This window comes from Vipera ursinii (assembly GCF_947247035.1).
Source record: "Vipera ursinii genome assembly, chromosome: Z".
Classification (NCBI taxonomy): domain Eukaryota; kingdom Metazoa; phylum Chordata; class Lepidosauria; order Squamata; family Viperidae; genus Vipera; species Vipera ursinii.
Window position 1 is genome coordinate 109,584,506 of NC_139517.1, and position 16,787 is coordinate 109,601,292.

The 16,787-nt window shown below is 33.6% G+C and overlaps 1 protein-coding gene across 1 annotated transcript in view; it reads right to left on the reverse strand.

The window, feature by feature from the left end:
- ODAD2 (outer dynein arm docking complex subunit 2) overlaps window positions 1-16,540 on the reverse strand; it is a gene marked incomplete at both ends in the record, with an annotated part of 153,961 nt that extends 137,421 nt beyond the window's left edge. The window contains 9 exons of the mRNA XM_083379420.1: window positions 1,947-2,091; window positions 4,151-4,249; window positions 6,728-6,942; window positions 10,499-10,615; window positions 11,499-11,635; window positions 13,212-13,318; window positions 13,665-13,860; window positions 14,234-14,391; window positions 16,317-16,540. Coding sequence (XP_083235546.1) covers window positions 1,947-2,091; window positions 4,151-4,249; window positions 6,728-6,942; window positions 10,499-10,615; window positions 11,499-11,635; window positions 13,212-13,318; window positions 13,665-13,860; window positions 14,234-14,391; window positions 16,317-16,540 — 1,398 coding nt within the window. The remainder of the gene's footprint in view (window positions 1-1,946; window positions 2,092-4,150; window positions 4,250-6,727; window positions 6,943-10,498; window positions 10,616-11,498; window positions 11,636-13,211; window positions 13,319-13,664; window positions 13,861-14,233; window positions 14,392-16,316) is intronic.
- Between the last annotated feature and the right edge of the window lie 247 nt (window positions 16,541-16,787).

Below are 16,787 nucleotides of genomic sequence, written 5' to 3' on the forward strand. Positions count from 1 at the left end.
TACATATATTGCATTGCATTTATGGAGCAAAAGGAGATAATCTTTCTTCATAATGTACATTTTTATTTGTGTCCATTTACAGATTATTAATTTATCTCTCAGTTTATTGTTAATAATAATATTATTGTTATAACTGCTATATCAAAACATCTTGGACAGCATTTGGAAAATCTGTGCATTTCCATCTCTCAGTTGCAACAGATTTGGATCTACTTGGATCCATATATATGCTACTTTGATACATTATGATATCCTAAGTTCTTGGGAAGAACTCAATGTATAGGAAAGCCAACACTAGCTATGGAATTGGCAGCTATGATTTTACATTGTTGGGAAGATAATAATTGTATACCAATTTTCCTTTTGATGGAGCCCAGAGTGATTTACAATGGAACAGCCAAAAATAATGAGTACAAACATTAAGGTTCATTTTAAAAAATAGTTAAAAAGACAAAATGACCACCCATGGGTACACCGTATGTTATTTGCTAGCTTATTAATACAAGATACTGTTTTACTCAAAACCCAATGCTATTTTAATATATTTCTCATATTCAAGCAGACGTATTCTGGAATTAATTATATAAACACCCAGAGAGAACAAGTCTACTGTATTTTCCAGTCTTCCAAATATGTTGTATTATTTAAATTTAATAGAAATTCCTCTATAGCATTTTCACAAGTAACTTGTGGATAATTTAGTAAAATGAAACAAATAAAGGATTTGCTATTTTTTTACATTCTTTTGTTTTCCATCACAGCAATTAAATTGATGCGATGTGAAACCTTGTTTTTATGAAAATATTCTCTTTTTAATATGTTACTATATAATAAATGAAAAAATAAAATTATAATAAAAGGTTTTTTTGCACCTAGTGTGCCTATAGTTACTGGAAAAGCCACATCAGAAGCATGAACTATTAAGAGTCAACCTGCTTGTTTGGGATATTTAATTCAAATCTGAAAGTAGGATTAAATCTTTCATAATTAGTCTTTTGAAATTATATTATTTCAAAATTATAACCTATTTTCAAAATTATAATTATAAAATTATTTTCAAAATTATTTTCAAAATTATGACCTATTTCCCAAAGACATGAAACAATGGATGGAAACTAATTAAGGAGAGAAGCAACCTAGAACTAAGGAGAAACTTCCTAACAGGGAGAATAATTAACCAATTAACCTTCAGAAGTTGCAGATGCCCCATCACTAGAGTCTTTTAAGAAGAGACAGAACAGCCACTTGTCTGGAATGGTATAGGTCTCCTACACAAGTGGGGGGTTGGACTAGAAAACCTCCAAGGTCCCAACTCTGTTATTCTATGTACTATGTTCTATAACATGGTTTATATGTACAAATATAATCCAGCAAGGAATTGTATATAAAAATAAAAGCCATAAATGGTCCCTTAAATTTATAGACCTATCAATAAATAAATCCCAACAGAGTGAAAAATAATAATAACATTGGTCAGGTGATGTCATGTGATCAGAAGTGCCTAATTCCAGATTGTTGCAAAATCTTCATGCACAGAGACCTGATATGCTGTTAGGTCAAGTTTTTACTTGTTTTTTTTCCTTATGTCACAACTTTGAAGGATGCTAGACATATTTCATTGAGATAAATGTCTATATAAATTCAATAAATAACACAGAATTTAGAAGATTTAATATTTTGCCACTTTATAATAGGTACCACTAGATTACTTGTCTATTTTGCAATATTTTGGGCTGAAAGGGTATCGTTATAATTAAACTAAATGATATTCTACAGATCTACTACAACAAAAGTTCAAAAGGTTCAAAAAGATTTTAGGATGCGAACTGATTAGAGAAATAAAAACAAAACGAAGAGGTTCTAGAATAATAATTTTGAATTTATAATTTAATTAGAAGAGAAGCAATGTGATTCTTTGTAGTCTTTCCTCAAAATTAATTTTTTACCTTTATATATTTCACTAATTTTTGAATCTGCCAATATTCTGATGGTAAATCAGTATTAATTTCTTGATGGCGTTCAGGCTGTTCATCCTCTTCTTCACTCTCAGAAGAACTTTCACTTAGATCTTCAATTTTGGGTGGAGGTTTACTAAACCAAAAAAGAAGGAAAAGTGGAGCAAAAAAGGGAGAATGACAGCTAGAAATGATAAACACATTAAAACAAAAGCGCAATCTGTAAGTATATGAATCTGAAATTATTAAGAGACAGAAATTTAATGCAAGCCACACTGAGATGGGAATAATCTATTTGACCTATGTATGTATTGAAAAAGATTGGTAAATGTGCTCCATAACAGTTGACAATATGGGTAACAGAATAACAGCGTTGGAAGGGACGTCTAGTCCAACCGCCTGCTCAGGCAGGAAACCCTATACCATTTCAGACAAATTATTGTCCAATCTCTTTTTTAAAACCTCCAGTGTTGGAGGACCCACAACTTTTGGAGACACGTTGTTCCACTGATGATTGCAGCATCTTTTAAAACAGTATCTTTTTTCAATTTTCCAAATCAGAAAACATGTTACAAGATGCAGCATTTTAATGACCCAACTTATTAATATAATTGTGTCTTTAAAACATTTCATTAAAATAGCCACATAGGACTTTTGCTGTTGGAAAAATACCTCCATTGTTTTAAAGAAGTGCTATGCATTTGTTCTCAATTTTCACAAATCATTTTGAATTGCATACAATTCATAAAGGAAACTAGTATTTAATCAGAAACCATTTATGCAGCTGAATCACTTTCTCCTGAACACCAAGGTACATATCTTGTTTTTATTTCTTGTTAGCTGCCCAGAGTATTATGTTATATAAATTGAACAATAGAGTGAAATAATTTTTCTGAATTACCTGAATTACTGCAACACTGTTAAGAAAGTATAAGATAGATCAGTATTATTACCCCATTCCACGTGGAGAGATGAGATTGGAGAGACTGGATTATTATCTCATATGAACAAACTAAATGTTAAAACATTTCCAGTTTTGATTTTTGATTTTTAGTAAAGTTGTAGAAGAATTTGGGAAATGGATTGACTCATTTTCCAAAGGTCTTTTTTTTTCTTTTGAACAATTTTCCAAAGTTAAGCACCTTATCTCTGAAGCTAAATGTATGTTTTCTTCTTCATCTGGAACTACTGGAGAAATAATATATGTGCAACGTTCAGTATAAAAAAAGCTTGTAAAAGAAGAAGGATAAAGCGTCCTTCCTGGTTTCAATTATATTTGGAACAATCTTTTGCCACATAGTAATAATTAAAAAAATGATCAGAAGACATTATATGTGACCTATATATCATATGTAATAGGTTCTCACTGTACTATGCTATTATTTTATAAAATTAGCATGCAAAACTGTGCATTAATATCCTCATTAATAGATATCAATTATTTAATTTATAAACAAATTATCTAAATTTACATAATTCACTTAACCGACACAGAGTAGAAAAAAATTAAAATTGTTTGTTTTAACCTGCACGATCTTCTGCTGATGGAATACTGTGAAATTGGAGAAACAATGTGACTGACTATGAAGGTTCTTGGAATGGATATATTTGTTTGCTTTTCAGATTTTGATACTAACTTGGTCCCAGAGCACAGAAGAAGAGAGAAAGCGAGATTACTAAAAATAAAAACAAAGCAATACAAAAACCTCTCCAAATGGGTATTTAAATTTCAGGGCACACTGTTCAAAACTGAGATCTGTTCTGTACACTGCTTAAGAAATGTGAGCTAAGGAAATGTCTATTAAGAGCCAGAACAATAAGCCAAGCAATCATCGTTTCTCTGTCTGTGATTGGAAAAATGGTAGCAGATGCAAATATAACACAATTCTGCCAGAACCAACAGGTTTATATTTTCAGCTTGGGAGTTCCCTGTTTGGTCATGCAGAGAAGTGGGAACACCAGAAAATTTTCCATTTGAAAACTTAATAAGTAAGATTCATATCTGAGACTAAAACTGATTTTACAGACTCCTGCACATAAAAATAGTAAAAAAAAACTTAAATAAATCCATTAATTTAACCATTTCAGTTTGCTCATTTGAGACGCTGAAATCATTTCTTGCTATCTTGTTCATGTTGGAAAATTATGCTTTTAATTCAAGCAAAAGAAAGCTATGCATTATTAAGACTGTGTACCTTTTAAGAGAGGCAGTTGGTGTTCCACTGGATCTTTTCTTGCTTTCTGGAGTGGCATGCTTGATTTCTTTTTCATCGGATTTTCTTGCTGCTTTGCTTCTAAACAGATTTAACATTGTTCGTTGACAATTAAGGGTATAATGAATACGTAATAAATGTTCTAATTTCTGAACTAAGTCCATTATAGGCTAAAACTGATTAATGTCATACCATTTAGATTGAATAATTTGTTAAAGAAGCATAAAGAAATGATGTCATCACAAATTATCAGCAAAATTTGCTGAATCTAGAATTATAAATGGGCCATAATTCAGCTCAGTTAAGTGCAGCAAAGAATAAACCTAATGATTTCAATGGACCTAAGCACAGTTAATTCTCTCTTGAATTGTGGTCATGGCCTTTTGATATTAAAAGCAGACTCAGATTCTTTTCTTCTTTAAACATTTTTTTTACTGCAGCTATTCATCTAACTTTTCAAAATTACTTTTAACAGACATTTGTGTGAACCTGGGCAAGAGCTACAATGAAAATAGTAATGTTCTAATACTATAGTGCATTTCAGTTCATGGTGCAATTCACAACTTGTACAGATAACTATTGCAATTGTTGCAATAAGTAATATATCTCTGATAAGAGTCATTAGCACATACCATACATCCATTCTGTGATCTTTCTTGAATTTGCTGACAGGCAGTTAAAACTAATGATCACTGATGTTGAAAATACTATCACAGTGAAAATCTAGAAGATTGCACACATAATTAAATGTTGTAATACAGGTAGTCCTCAATTTACATTCATTTAGTGACCGTTCAAAGTTGCAACAGCACTGGAAAAAATGGACTTATGACTGTTTTTCACGCAACCATTCCAACATCCCCATAGGCATGTGATCAAAATATGGATGCTTGGCAACTGTTTCATACTTATGGGTTACTGTGTTCCAAGGCTATGTAATCATCTTTTGAAACCTTCAGGCAAGCAAAGTCAATGGGGAAGCCAGATTCACTTAACAACCACGTTACTAACTTAACAACTGCAGTCATTCACTTAATAACTGTGGCAAAAAAGGTCATAAAATGGTGGAAAACTCACGTTGTCTTGCTTAACAACGTAAATTTTGGGCTCAGTTGTGGTTGTAAGTCCGCGACTACCTCTATTTTTTTATGTGCAGTATATACAGAATACTTGTTCCATTAAGCAAGCTAGCTGGATATCATAGACAAAATGTGGTTATGCTAAAGCCTCTGAATGGTGCTTTTTATCAGAAGACTTGCTATATTAATCCTCTACATTCCTTTTTTCAAATATATACAAGCTGGGCTAGAAGAACTGAGGCCCTCAAAACCTCCTATCACTCCCAGATCATAGGAAAGCAGACTTTAGAGTTACTAGAGCTCAACAGAACTGCCTCTCTCCTCTACTTGAATTCTTTATGACATGTCAGTCCTAATAGTCCTAGATTATATTGAATTTGTTAAAAGTTTTGTTTTAAAAGGACCAATTATCTAGTAATTTGCATAATGGTAACCACAATGAAAAGTTATTTGCTTAATTATCTTGTAACTTATACAAGTGTTAGCAATACACTTGAATTTTACTGTTGTTGGGCTTCTAGAGGTGGTTTTTATTTTTTTCCCCTTTATGCTGTATATGTTACCAATCATGAAAATGGAATTAGAACATTTCAGAGATCCAGTGAAAAAGTGTCACGTGTCTCAATTATCATCATTTGTGTGACCAACCACAAATAATTTATTAAATGTATATGCCGCCCAGTTTCCATTGACTCTGATCCCGGGATTCTTTTTTGAGCTTGTAGACCAAACCACTTGCTCCTCCTGTCTTCTACTTTGACTGGTTCTGGGTGGAATCTCAACCTAGCTTATGAATAGTCGCCAATTATTAACATTAGCCTTGCTGCTTGAACAAAATACTGCCAGTATTATCTGCACATATTCTGTTCTTTGTGTGAAATGGTAACTGGTAAAGAACCTGTTATGATGTAATCATTAGAATTTCAGTTTCTCAGAAGCAAAGGTAAAATCACTATTGTCTTGGGGAGATCAGTTATACTTCTCAATCTTGCCCTTGCTCCTTAATAAAAGGGATGAAGGGAAATCAACACATATGTCAAAAGAAAATACGATATAAATGAAACAACCAGCCAGACTGGTCAATCACAAAGCACTAAAATTTCAAGGTATCATTAAATTGCTTGTCAAGTGTGAAAATTTGGAGCCACAAGCTCATCTCTTGAATCCTAAATGCTCCATTCTAAATCCTACAGATACAGTTGCTCCTACCCACCTTTGTAAATCGTGTGCCTGCTTATCGGACATGTACTTAAATGGAAGAAACATTATTCGAATACAAAACTTTACTAATTGCTGGGAAGCCACAAAATAAGGAAAAATAACATATTTAGAAAACACAATTTATTTAAAGATTTTAAATTATAGCAAATTTAAATTTGTTCAGTTTCAAAAAAAATTTAAAATAGTGACAACAATATTACACTGCAAAAATTCAGGTTAATTAATTATATTTGTCAGGAAATCTAAAAGAATTACATACTCTCGAGTGCCTGTTGTAGTCTTCCACTTAAGAGATGGTTCTAATTTCTTGCTGTCAGGAGTTTTACTTTTTACAAGAGGACTCTTAGGCTTTTCAAAAACATTCTTTTCTGCATAGTCGTAAAATTTTGGGTCTTGGCCATATTCATCTGCCTCAACTGCTACCATATGCTGATAATGCTTTTCATACTTTGGTTCATCAAAAAATGTATATTTCTAATAAGAGATGAAAATGTTTAGGAAAAATCATATTTCTAAATGAGTAAAACATGCTAAAATTAGTAAATCAGAGGATGGCTAGGTAGTTTGATTTTCTTAGCATATAAAAGTTACCAATCACAATTCTTGATTTTAAAAAAGATAACCATAATGAAACAAAATAAAACTTTTGATTAAAAAATATAAACTTGATTCTGTATTTTAAGAAGTAAACCTATTAGCTAAAATCCTAATTAATGGTTTGAACATGAATATATTAATATTAAATAACTTTTGCTATATGAACTGCATAGCAGATATTTATGTAGATAACCAGTCACTTTGCTATTAAAACCTGAAGCCTCCTGTCAGAATCCTATGTTTTGGGTGCATGGGGTTTCTTATTCTTTTCGGGTTATACCATTCTCCTGGGAGGAGGGGGGAAGCTTTTACCTTTTTCTTGATTAGTCTGTGTTCCTCTACTGGAAGTGAGGCCAGCTACAGATTTGTTTCCCTTCTTAGAGCAGATATAAAAGATGAGTTAAGAATGCTTCCTTCTTCACCTGTTACCAATCATTTCTTTCTGATGTTCCTGAAAATGTTTTCTGAGTTCTTTGGGGCATTTCTTCACTTTACGTTTTTTGATTCAATCCCTACCAAACCTGGCAACTGCTTTGTATCCTTTTTTGAATAAAGACTCCCTGGACATTTGTTATACAAGTCTTTTTCTTTGCATCAATTTGGAAAGCACTATGTATATTCAGAATGGTCCCAATAGATATCTTCCATTTTTCTTTCAGATATGACTATACTGTACTATCATGTTTTACAGGATCTCCCTCCCTAATACACTTTTTTTCCAGAATGTAAAGACATCGAAACTGGCCTACCATCTATTTAAAATTACTGAAATCTATTATTTTGAAGCCCAACATACTCTTCTTCCTCCCCTTGCTATCATGAAATCAAAGACAACAACCACGGATTCCTCAATTTATTCAACAAATTTCTATCTATTAGTAAATATTAGATTTGGGATAGTAAATCCTTGTTCCTTCTTCCATCTTTTAACTAATAAAGTTGTCAACAAGGACACAAATTTGTTGAACTTCTGACTTTTGGCAGAGTTACATTTCTAGCAGATGTCAGGGAAGTTTATATCTCCCATTGTCAAAATTATGAGCTCCTTTAAATTTTTAGTCATTTTACACAATACACCTTTTACACAACCTACTTTCTGCTTGTCCAGGTCTACAACAAATAACTTACTACTGTATGAATTTTATTTTTCTTATCGCTTATCCAAACACTTTCAACAGGATTTCCATGATCTATGAAACAATCCTTTCCTTTTGGTTGAGTCAGTTCTCTTTGAATAAACTGTAGCCTTCCAGTCAGTGTGCAGGTTTATTTTAGATTTTAATTTATTGATGTCATTATTTCTCTATAAATTATGAGAAATGGTATTTTATTCCTTACTTCAAAACTTAACCATTTTTAGCTTACTTGCAATTAATATTCCTATAAAAATGCAACATCTAAAAATATAAAGAAATTGTTTTGCCATAAATACCATTATAACTGCTATTTTTAATTAAACATATTATTGATTTGCCAACAATATTTAAATACTAGAGCTGCTACATTGTAACAGCAATATGTGCTGTGTCAGCTTGAAGTACTCCTAATGTTGAAATCAAAGAAAATTATAAAATAATGAATATTCTTTTTATTCAAATCATAAGAGATGAAGTTAGAAAGAGGAATGGTTCTGATTATTTAAAGCATTGTCAAAGACAGTTGACCTTTTTTGTTAAAATATGATATTTTCCTGCTTTAAAATTATACTACTGCTTAAAGGAAAAACATGTGTAGAAAGATGAACAGAGACTTTTTGCCAACTGCTGCAGTCCTTAGCTTGGAATAAGTTCCATTAAAATCAAAACAGCTTCCAAATAAGTGTGTTAAAGATCTAGGAAATAAATTTATTGGCAAAATTCCAGAGATAAATTTCTGAGCCAGCCATAGATATTTTCTAAGGTTCATGCACAAATTAAAAAAAATATGGATAAAATATTTAACAACTGATTCCTAATAATTTCATTCAAAATACTTTGTTGCATTTGGTTTTTGACAATGAAATGAGGATTGTATTTACCAATAATTTTCATCATCAAAAATTTTTCCATTTTTCTACAAAGTTTCTCATAATCTCTTATATGACTGCTCTTTAGAAGGCCAGATCCTGAAGCTAAAACTCAAATACTTTGGCCACCTAATGAGGAGGAAGGACTCACTGGAGAAGAGCCTAATGCTGGGAAAGATTGAGGGCAATAGAAGAAGGGGATGACAGAGAATGAGGTGGCTGGATGGAGTCACTGAAGCAGTAGGCGTGAGCTTAAATGGACTCCAGAAGATGGTAGAGGACAGGAAAGCCTGGAGGAACATTGTCCATAGGGTCGCGATGAGTCGGACACGACTTCGCAACTAACAACAACAAAATTCTCACTTCTAAGTAACTTAGTTTAGCATTAGATTATCTAAATAAATGTTGAAAATTATAATTATATAATTTTGACCACTGTGCTATGTTTATGAAAGCACAAATAATTCAGTCTATAATACAACAATTATAGAGAATGTAGACTGGTGGCCCCCAGGGGGAGATCTTTCTCTGTGGGCGCTCCGGAGCTTTGGAACCAGCTACCGGTTGAGCTCCGGACGGCGCCGGATCTTCGCTCCTTTCGCCGCGATCTGAAAACATACCTGTTCGAACAAGCCGGCCTGGCCTGAGGGTGGGATTGCAGGGGGTTTTATTATCATTTTATTGGGGGTTTTATTAATCTATTTATTGTTTTTATGGGCATGTATTTAATAACTTTTTAATTTTTGTAACTTTATGTTTTATTCTTGCCCTGTACACCGCCCTGAGTCCTTCGGGAGAAGGGCGGTATAGAAATATTAATAAACTAAACTAAAACTAAACAACAATGACTTGTATACTTCTTTAGCAGAATTTAAATATCAGCCAGATTTAATAATTCTGGGCAATGTTCTTGATATAATTAAAATTTGTCTCTATATACTGAAAATCACCAAAAGAACTTAGTCGAAAAACCTAGTGGTGGGCTTACATGTAATATTGAACCCTGGTTATTTAACAATGCTTTATTGAATTTACATGCCATTTTGGGGGGTACTGAGTTCAAGTACACATAATGTTCTCTACAGATATTTTTTCCTCACAATCTTGTATGAGGTCTGAGAAAGAGTCACTAACCTAAAGTCACTCTGTGAGTTCCACTGATGAGGGTAGATTAGAATCTGAGTCTCCCTGCATTTAATCTAACCTTCACACAACATAATAAACCAAACAACCCAGTCTATGACTTAATATGTGTGAACTTGGCCAATGTGTGTTTGAATGTGTGCATGTATAAATATATATTGCATAAACAGACCGAACCAAAATAAGATACAGACAAAGTCACATAAAAAGAACTAAGCTATACAAGCTTTCAAGCTGTTCACATTATGGTTGATAACTAGAAGTATAATAACAAGAAATGCATACCTGTTTAGCCATATTTTCTGCAAATGCTGCTGATCGTTCTCTTAAAAATGTGACAAGATCTTTTTGTATGTCACTCTTCCTCTCATAATCAATTTCATCTCTCTCACTGCTTCTTCCCTATAAGAAAACCAAATTTTATGTAATTTTAAACTGTTCCACAGATTTCTCAGAAACATAAGTTATACTCATTCCTAGTAAGTTACACTGAATTTAATGGAACTTATTTCCAGGTTGTTTACATAGTCAACCTTCATCTCTGGCATGATTTAAGTTGGTTTAATCCATTCTATTCTGAAAAGTCTCTTAAAATTTAAAGTGAGTGAAGCTATCCATATCACATTACTTTCAATATTATTTATTTTCTTGTTTCAATAAAATTGTATAATTATAATCCTTATTTCTCTCAGCAGTATTAAAGCTCATTATATTAAAAATTCAAATTATTACACTGTATGCATAATGGTGATCCAGTTCACAATTACAAGTACTACAATAACAGAAAACAATTTGTATTCTAATTCATAACTAGAATAAAAATAGCATAATTGTATAAAGAAACATCAGGAATGGAATGTAGGTGCACATTACCACAAAATTATTTTGGTGTAAAAATTGAAAACTAAGCTAATTATGTATTTGAATGTCTTTTTAAAAGAAAGGTATTTATGTTACTGACTTCCAAGTAGCTTAACAGTTTCAGCCAGTAAGCAAACAAACATTTATTTAGATCAGGCTCAAGGTTGACTCAGCCTTCCATCCTTCCGAGGTAGGTAAAATGAGGACCCAGATTGTTGGGGGCAATTAAGCTGACTTTGTAATAATGCCGCTTGGGTGTGTGTGTGAAAGCCCTAATAAGCAGGCATATACATAGAATGAAGGCTACTGCTAAGCTTGTAAGCCGCCCTGAGTCTTCGGAGAAGGGCGGGATATAAATGGAATTTAAAAAAAAAATATCTGAAATAAATGCCATGAAGCTTTGCTTGTGAATGTAATTACTTACTCCATTTAAGAATACTCCTGCTGTGCTACAAGTAACAAACATAATATCTGTGTCACGTGGTTTAATTGATAAATAACAAATTTCCCCATGTACTTGTCTCCAAGGTGGGGCACGGCATCCATTGAAGAATTCATAGTCTAAAAAAACAAGAGCAATCTTTTAGTCCACTTTAATTTACCTGATAGAGGAAAAAATGTAATAAATAAACTTCCACTGTGATGTTAGTACAAATAAAATATTTCATATTCAGTCAGTGCAGATTACTAAAAAAAGAGAGCCAGTTTCATATAGTGGTTAAGGCAGAAGGGTAGAAACTGTAAGACCATGAATTCTATTTACAATTTAGGCACAAAGCCAACTTGATGACCTTGGGCTAGTCACTCTCTGTCAACCAAGTTGCCCAGGCAGTTGCCAAAAGTTAACACTGATTCCAAGACACACTCACAAAAAGTGGTAAAAAGGTCATCAACAATGACCTGTAATGAGAACAAGATAGAGATGGTGCATCTATCCTCTTAGTAGCTTTTGATACCATCAATCTATCTCTAGCAGGAGCTAGAAGTGGGCAGCACCATATTATGCTAGTTTTCTTTCTTCGAGGCAGGTTCCAATCTGTATTTATGAGAGATTATTCCCTCATCCCTACTATGGGGTGTGTCACCAGGCTTGGCATCCTCTCTATTCTTATTTAACATCAACCATATAAGAGCCTTGGTGGAGCAGTGGGCTAATGCCTCCTTAAGTAACACCAGCTGCCTGCAATTAGTGCAGGTTCGCATCCCACCAGGCTCAAGGTTGACTCAGCCTTCCATCCTTCCGAGGTAGGTAAAATGAGGACCCAGATTGTTGGGGGCAATAAGCTGACTTTGTAATAATGCCGCTTGGGGGGGCTAATAACCAGGCATATACATAGAATGAAGGCTATTGCTAAGCACATTGATTTGTGCTTTAAATTGTAAGCCGCCCTGAGTCTTCGGAGAAGGGTGGGATATAAATGGGATTAAAATAAAATAAAAATAATAGATAAAAGATACTGGGTGAAGTCATCAGGTCTGGGGATCCATGGAAGTGTGGAACCCATTACAAGGCTACATTGTCTGTAAGTTTTCCTAGTCTATATTAAGGTTGTAATCATTGTAACCATATTTTAATAGTTTTGTTTTAATTATGTCATTGTTTGGCTTGTGTTTTTAACTGTGGTGCAGTCCAGAGACAAGTATGAGATGGGGGGGAAAGAGCTATAAACAGAAATAAATGACAACAGGTATAGCAACCATCCTTAGAATTGGTTGTGACAATATTGAAATCATTGACAATTTCTGCCTTTTAGAATCAACTGTCAAAAATAAAGGAATAAAGCAATCAAAAAATATGCCACAAATTAGCAGTTGTAAGGTAGCAAAGAAAGCCTTAGAAAATATATTTAGATGTCATAATATCTCTATACCCTAGAAAGGTTAGAACTGTGTAAGTAGTAATTTTTCCTGTGGCACTCTGTGGAAGTGGATATAAAAGTTATAAATAGTAAGTATAAATAGATAAATGTTGTTGACTTCCCTCTTCCCTAATAAGATCAGTGTACGGTGGGACTCCTGTCAATTTATCAAATTCTCCATTATCATCATAAACCCCAAAGGTTTGACAGCCTATCTTTTATTCTGCATTTAATATACAGTTTTTTCAATAATAAGAATAAAAAAACACAATTTGAACCTGATAAATATTCTAGTGATTCAAGGACTGCATCTTCCATTGGCCCAGAGAAATGCTTAAGCAATTCTACTTCATTTTTCACAGCAGTTGGTGTTAATCTCACTTCTCTGTAATTAGAATAAATTAATTACATTCTAACAACATTTAAAGATTCAATTAAAGAATATGCTGGATTTATTTTTCAAAGCAATTCCATATTCCACAGAAAGACTATAACTGCTTGGCTAATTCACTTTAAGGCAGAAATTCTCATACATAAGCCTGGACCACTTGGTTTGGGAAAGAGTATACAAGGGCTATTGGGCAAAGAGGAAACTACCAAAAATTAGGTTCAGATTTCAGATTAACATATGACATAAATCTTATTTTAAAAAATGTAAAAGTATGAGATTTGCCCTCTGAGAGGGACATAATTCATTTTAGATAAACAAATACCATCTGAAATAGACTCACTGTGATATCTGTTTCAGCGAGCTGTTCAGCAACTGCATATCCAATTGCTGAAGTAGTAGGGAAATTTTCATTTTAATTTCATTGTCTGATGCATCATCCTTTTTAATTTTGTCTAGTAAACGAAGCATGGACAAATCCTCTCCTTCTATTGTTCCATATCCAGGGCCAAGGATTTTCACAATGGGATCTCTGTTGGCTATAAGTTATTCATATTACATAAAAATCTCAGATTGAGTTATTGAACGTCTTGATTAATTACAAATAAATATTTATGAATTTGGATGAAAAATTATCCCATTAGCTGTAAAACATCTAATTTTAGCATTATTTAGCCTATTTTTTATTTTGAATCATGATAAATTATCCCTCCCAGATTTGACTAGTAACAAGTTCCTTCTCAATTAATAGAACAAGGCCAAACAAGGCAAGAACTGAGAAAAGGCATCTTAAATCATCATGTAATTCAGAAATATCCAGGTTTTCAGAGAACGTGCAATGAAATTTCATTTTAATGTATGCCGATTAGTGTACATTCAAAGTGACTATAAAGTTATTATTATTACAAATACCTTCAAGACATGCCTGTGCTTCTTTTAGTCTTTTTTTCCCAGCAACAGAGAGTAAATGAGACAGCTGCCCAAAACTGCGAACGCTAATAGTTGATCCTTTGAGGAGGAGCAGTGGTTGTCCATCTTTGTCTCTTTCTTGAGACTGAACAGTTTTTTCACTGAAAGAATAAAGTAATAATTTAAAATGCAGTAATTCTTAATAACTAAACATAGCTTGTTTTTTTCCACTGCAGGTATTCCAATATAGATTTCCTTTTAGCCATATATACCACCTTTATCAGTTGCATGTCCTCTATGCATTTTTCTGATTTATTTTTTTTCTAATTTGGGCAGAAGATGTGAAAACCAATTCTTGGAAACTGAAATATAAACCCAAGTCTTATTCAGATCCTCTTTCTCAATGATCATTTGTAAATCATTTTCTCAAACTGTTTTTAATCCATCTAACAGTAGGATCTTGCCTTCCAATAAAATAATATTAGGTTTGAATGTTAATTCTTTTATTAACTTATCAGAATTAATTTATTAAATATTGTGAGCAGTCTCTTAATAGCTTGGATTACATTGAGAAGAGAATAAAGAATATTTTTGTAGCAAATTAAACTAGGATCAACATGTGAACATCTTTAGTTTATGTACTCCAGAGGAAGTAACATTTCCTTACAGTACATTCTAAGTTGGTTGACTTTGCCCTTACATTCTCTCTCTAAATATTTCTTCACAAAGAAAATCCTTAGTAGCTATTTACTTATTGGAATATACACATTTCAATTTGATATCTTCCCCAAAATATAGCCTGGAAACTACAGATAGAATAAAATACAGAATCTATTACACCTGAGGGGTCAACCTCACCAGCCTATTTGAGGTCACTACATAAATTGCCAGTTGGCTTCTGAGACCAATTCAAAATATTGCTCATTATCTTTAAAAGACATTATAGGACATATCAGGCAACAACTTGCCAGAATGGAATTCTCTCCTGTTGTAGGAAAGAAACAGAAAAGAGGCCTTACAGAATCTAGAAATTACGCTGCACCTATTAGTTTTTCAAAAAGAATATAACAGATCAGCTTTTTCAATGCTGGGTTCTCCAGAATTTTGAATGATAATTTTCATGATCCTTGATCTACATTTCATGGCAATTTTTTTAATGACAGTTCATTGTAGGCAATAAGTCTTTTAATTTAGGATCTTTTCAGTATGTATACTTGGTACACTCAAATGCATCATAGGCACATCTAGCCAAATTTAAATTTTATTTCTTTTTAGGTTTTAGATTTAAATCACTTTATTTTTACAGGTAGTCCTTGACTTATGACCATTCATTCAGCAACAGTTCAAAATCACAATGATGCTGAATGAGGGGGACTTGTGATTGGTCCACAAATTAAATCATTGTGTCTTCACAGTCACAATTGTGATTAGGGTGCCCGGGTCCACTTTGTGATTACAACATTGCAATGCACTGTATTCATGTGATTGCCATTTGCAACCTTCCCTAGCAGCTTCCCACAATGGGAAACTGAAAGATCGATTGGACTGAGAGTGCGTGATTGGCCCAAAGTCATTCAGTCACCTTTCATGCCTATAGGACAGGGGTGTCAAACTGCCGACCCACGGGCTGGTTTCATCATACCGAAACCGTGCCCACTCCACTGCCAGCAATGCAAAAAGAGTCATGATACATCGCGACACATCAAGTGACGTGGCGAGTTTGACACCTGTGCTATGGGAGGACTAGAACTCACCATTTCCTGATTTCTAGCTCAGCACTTTAGTCACTATTTCAAACATTCTCTTTGATGAACTCCACCCTCTTACTGTGATTATATTTTTTTACATGCCTTGAAATTATCTTGACCAATTCATAAAATAAAAATGGTGGCTGATCTGAAGATCTGAAGATGCAAAGTTATGCACACCTATTAAGATATCAAGTGGGAAGAAGAGCCAAATCACAGCCTAATATTTTATTAGGAAATGGGGAAACCAAAATCTGCACTTATAAAAAGGTATCTTGAAGACATATTTTATTCTTATACTGTATATTCTGGGGACAGCGATCTGGTCACAGTCTTACCTGACTTCATAGCCTGCCTCAAATGCAGATGGTTCTAGTTTTGTATGCCATTCAAGTGGTTCTTTAAAGACAAAGGCTGCTTCCTGGGGATGCTTGCTACTAAACGTTTCTGTAAACTTGATAATTTCATTTAAAAGAGATTCATTCAGGGGGGTAATTTCTAATGTGCCCGTTCCAGATCCAGCCGCGGTCCACTGAGCTGCTCTAGTCAAGACTACTCCCATGGCTTATGACCATCCCAGAATCTTGCAGAAAGATGCTAAACACAAGAAAACAAATATACAGCTCAAACTGTGTTATATTGAATATACGTTGAATATACAGCACACTCACTTCTTCGCAGCTGCTTACCAGACTGAGCCAATGCCGGTTCGCTCCGTAATTGTTAGAATCTAAGAAGATACGGCCTTGTCCACCGCTCTTTCTGTTGCATAGCTAGAGCTGGTCGCCATGGGGACGTTAGCTCTTCGG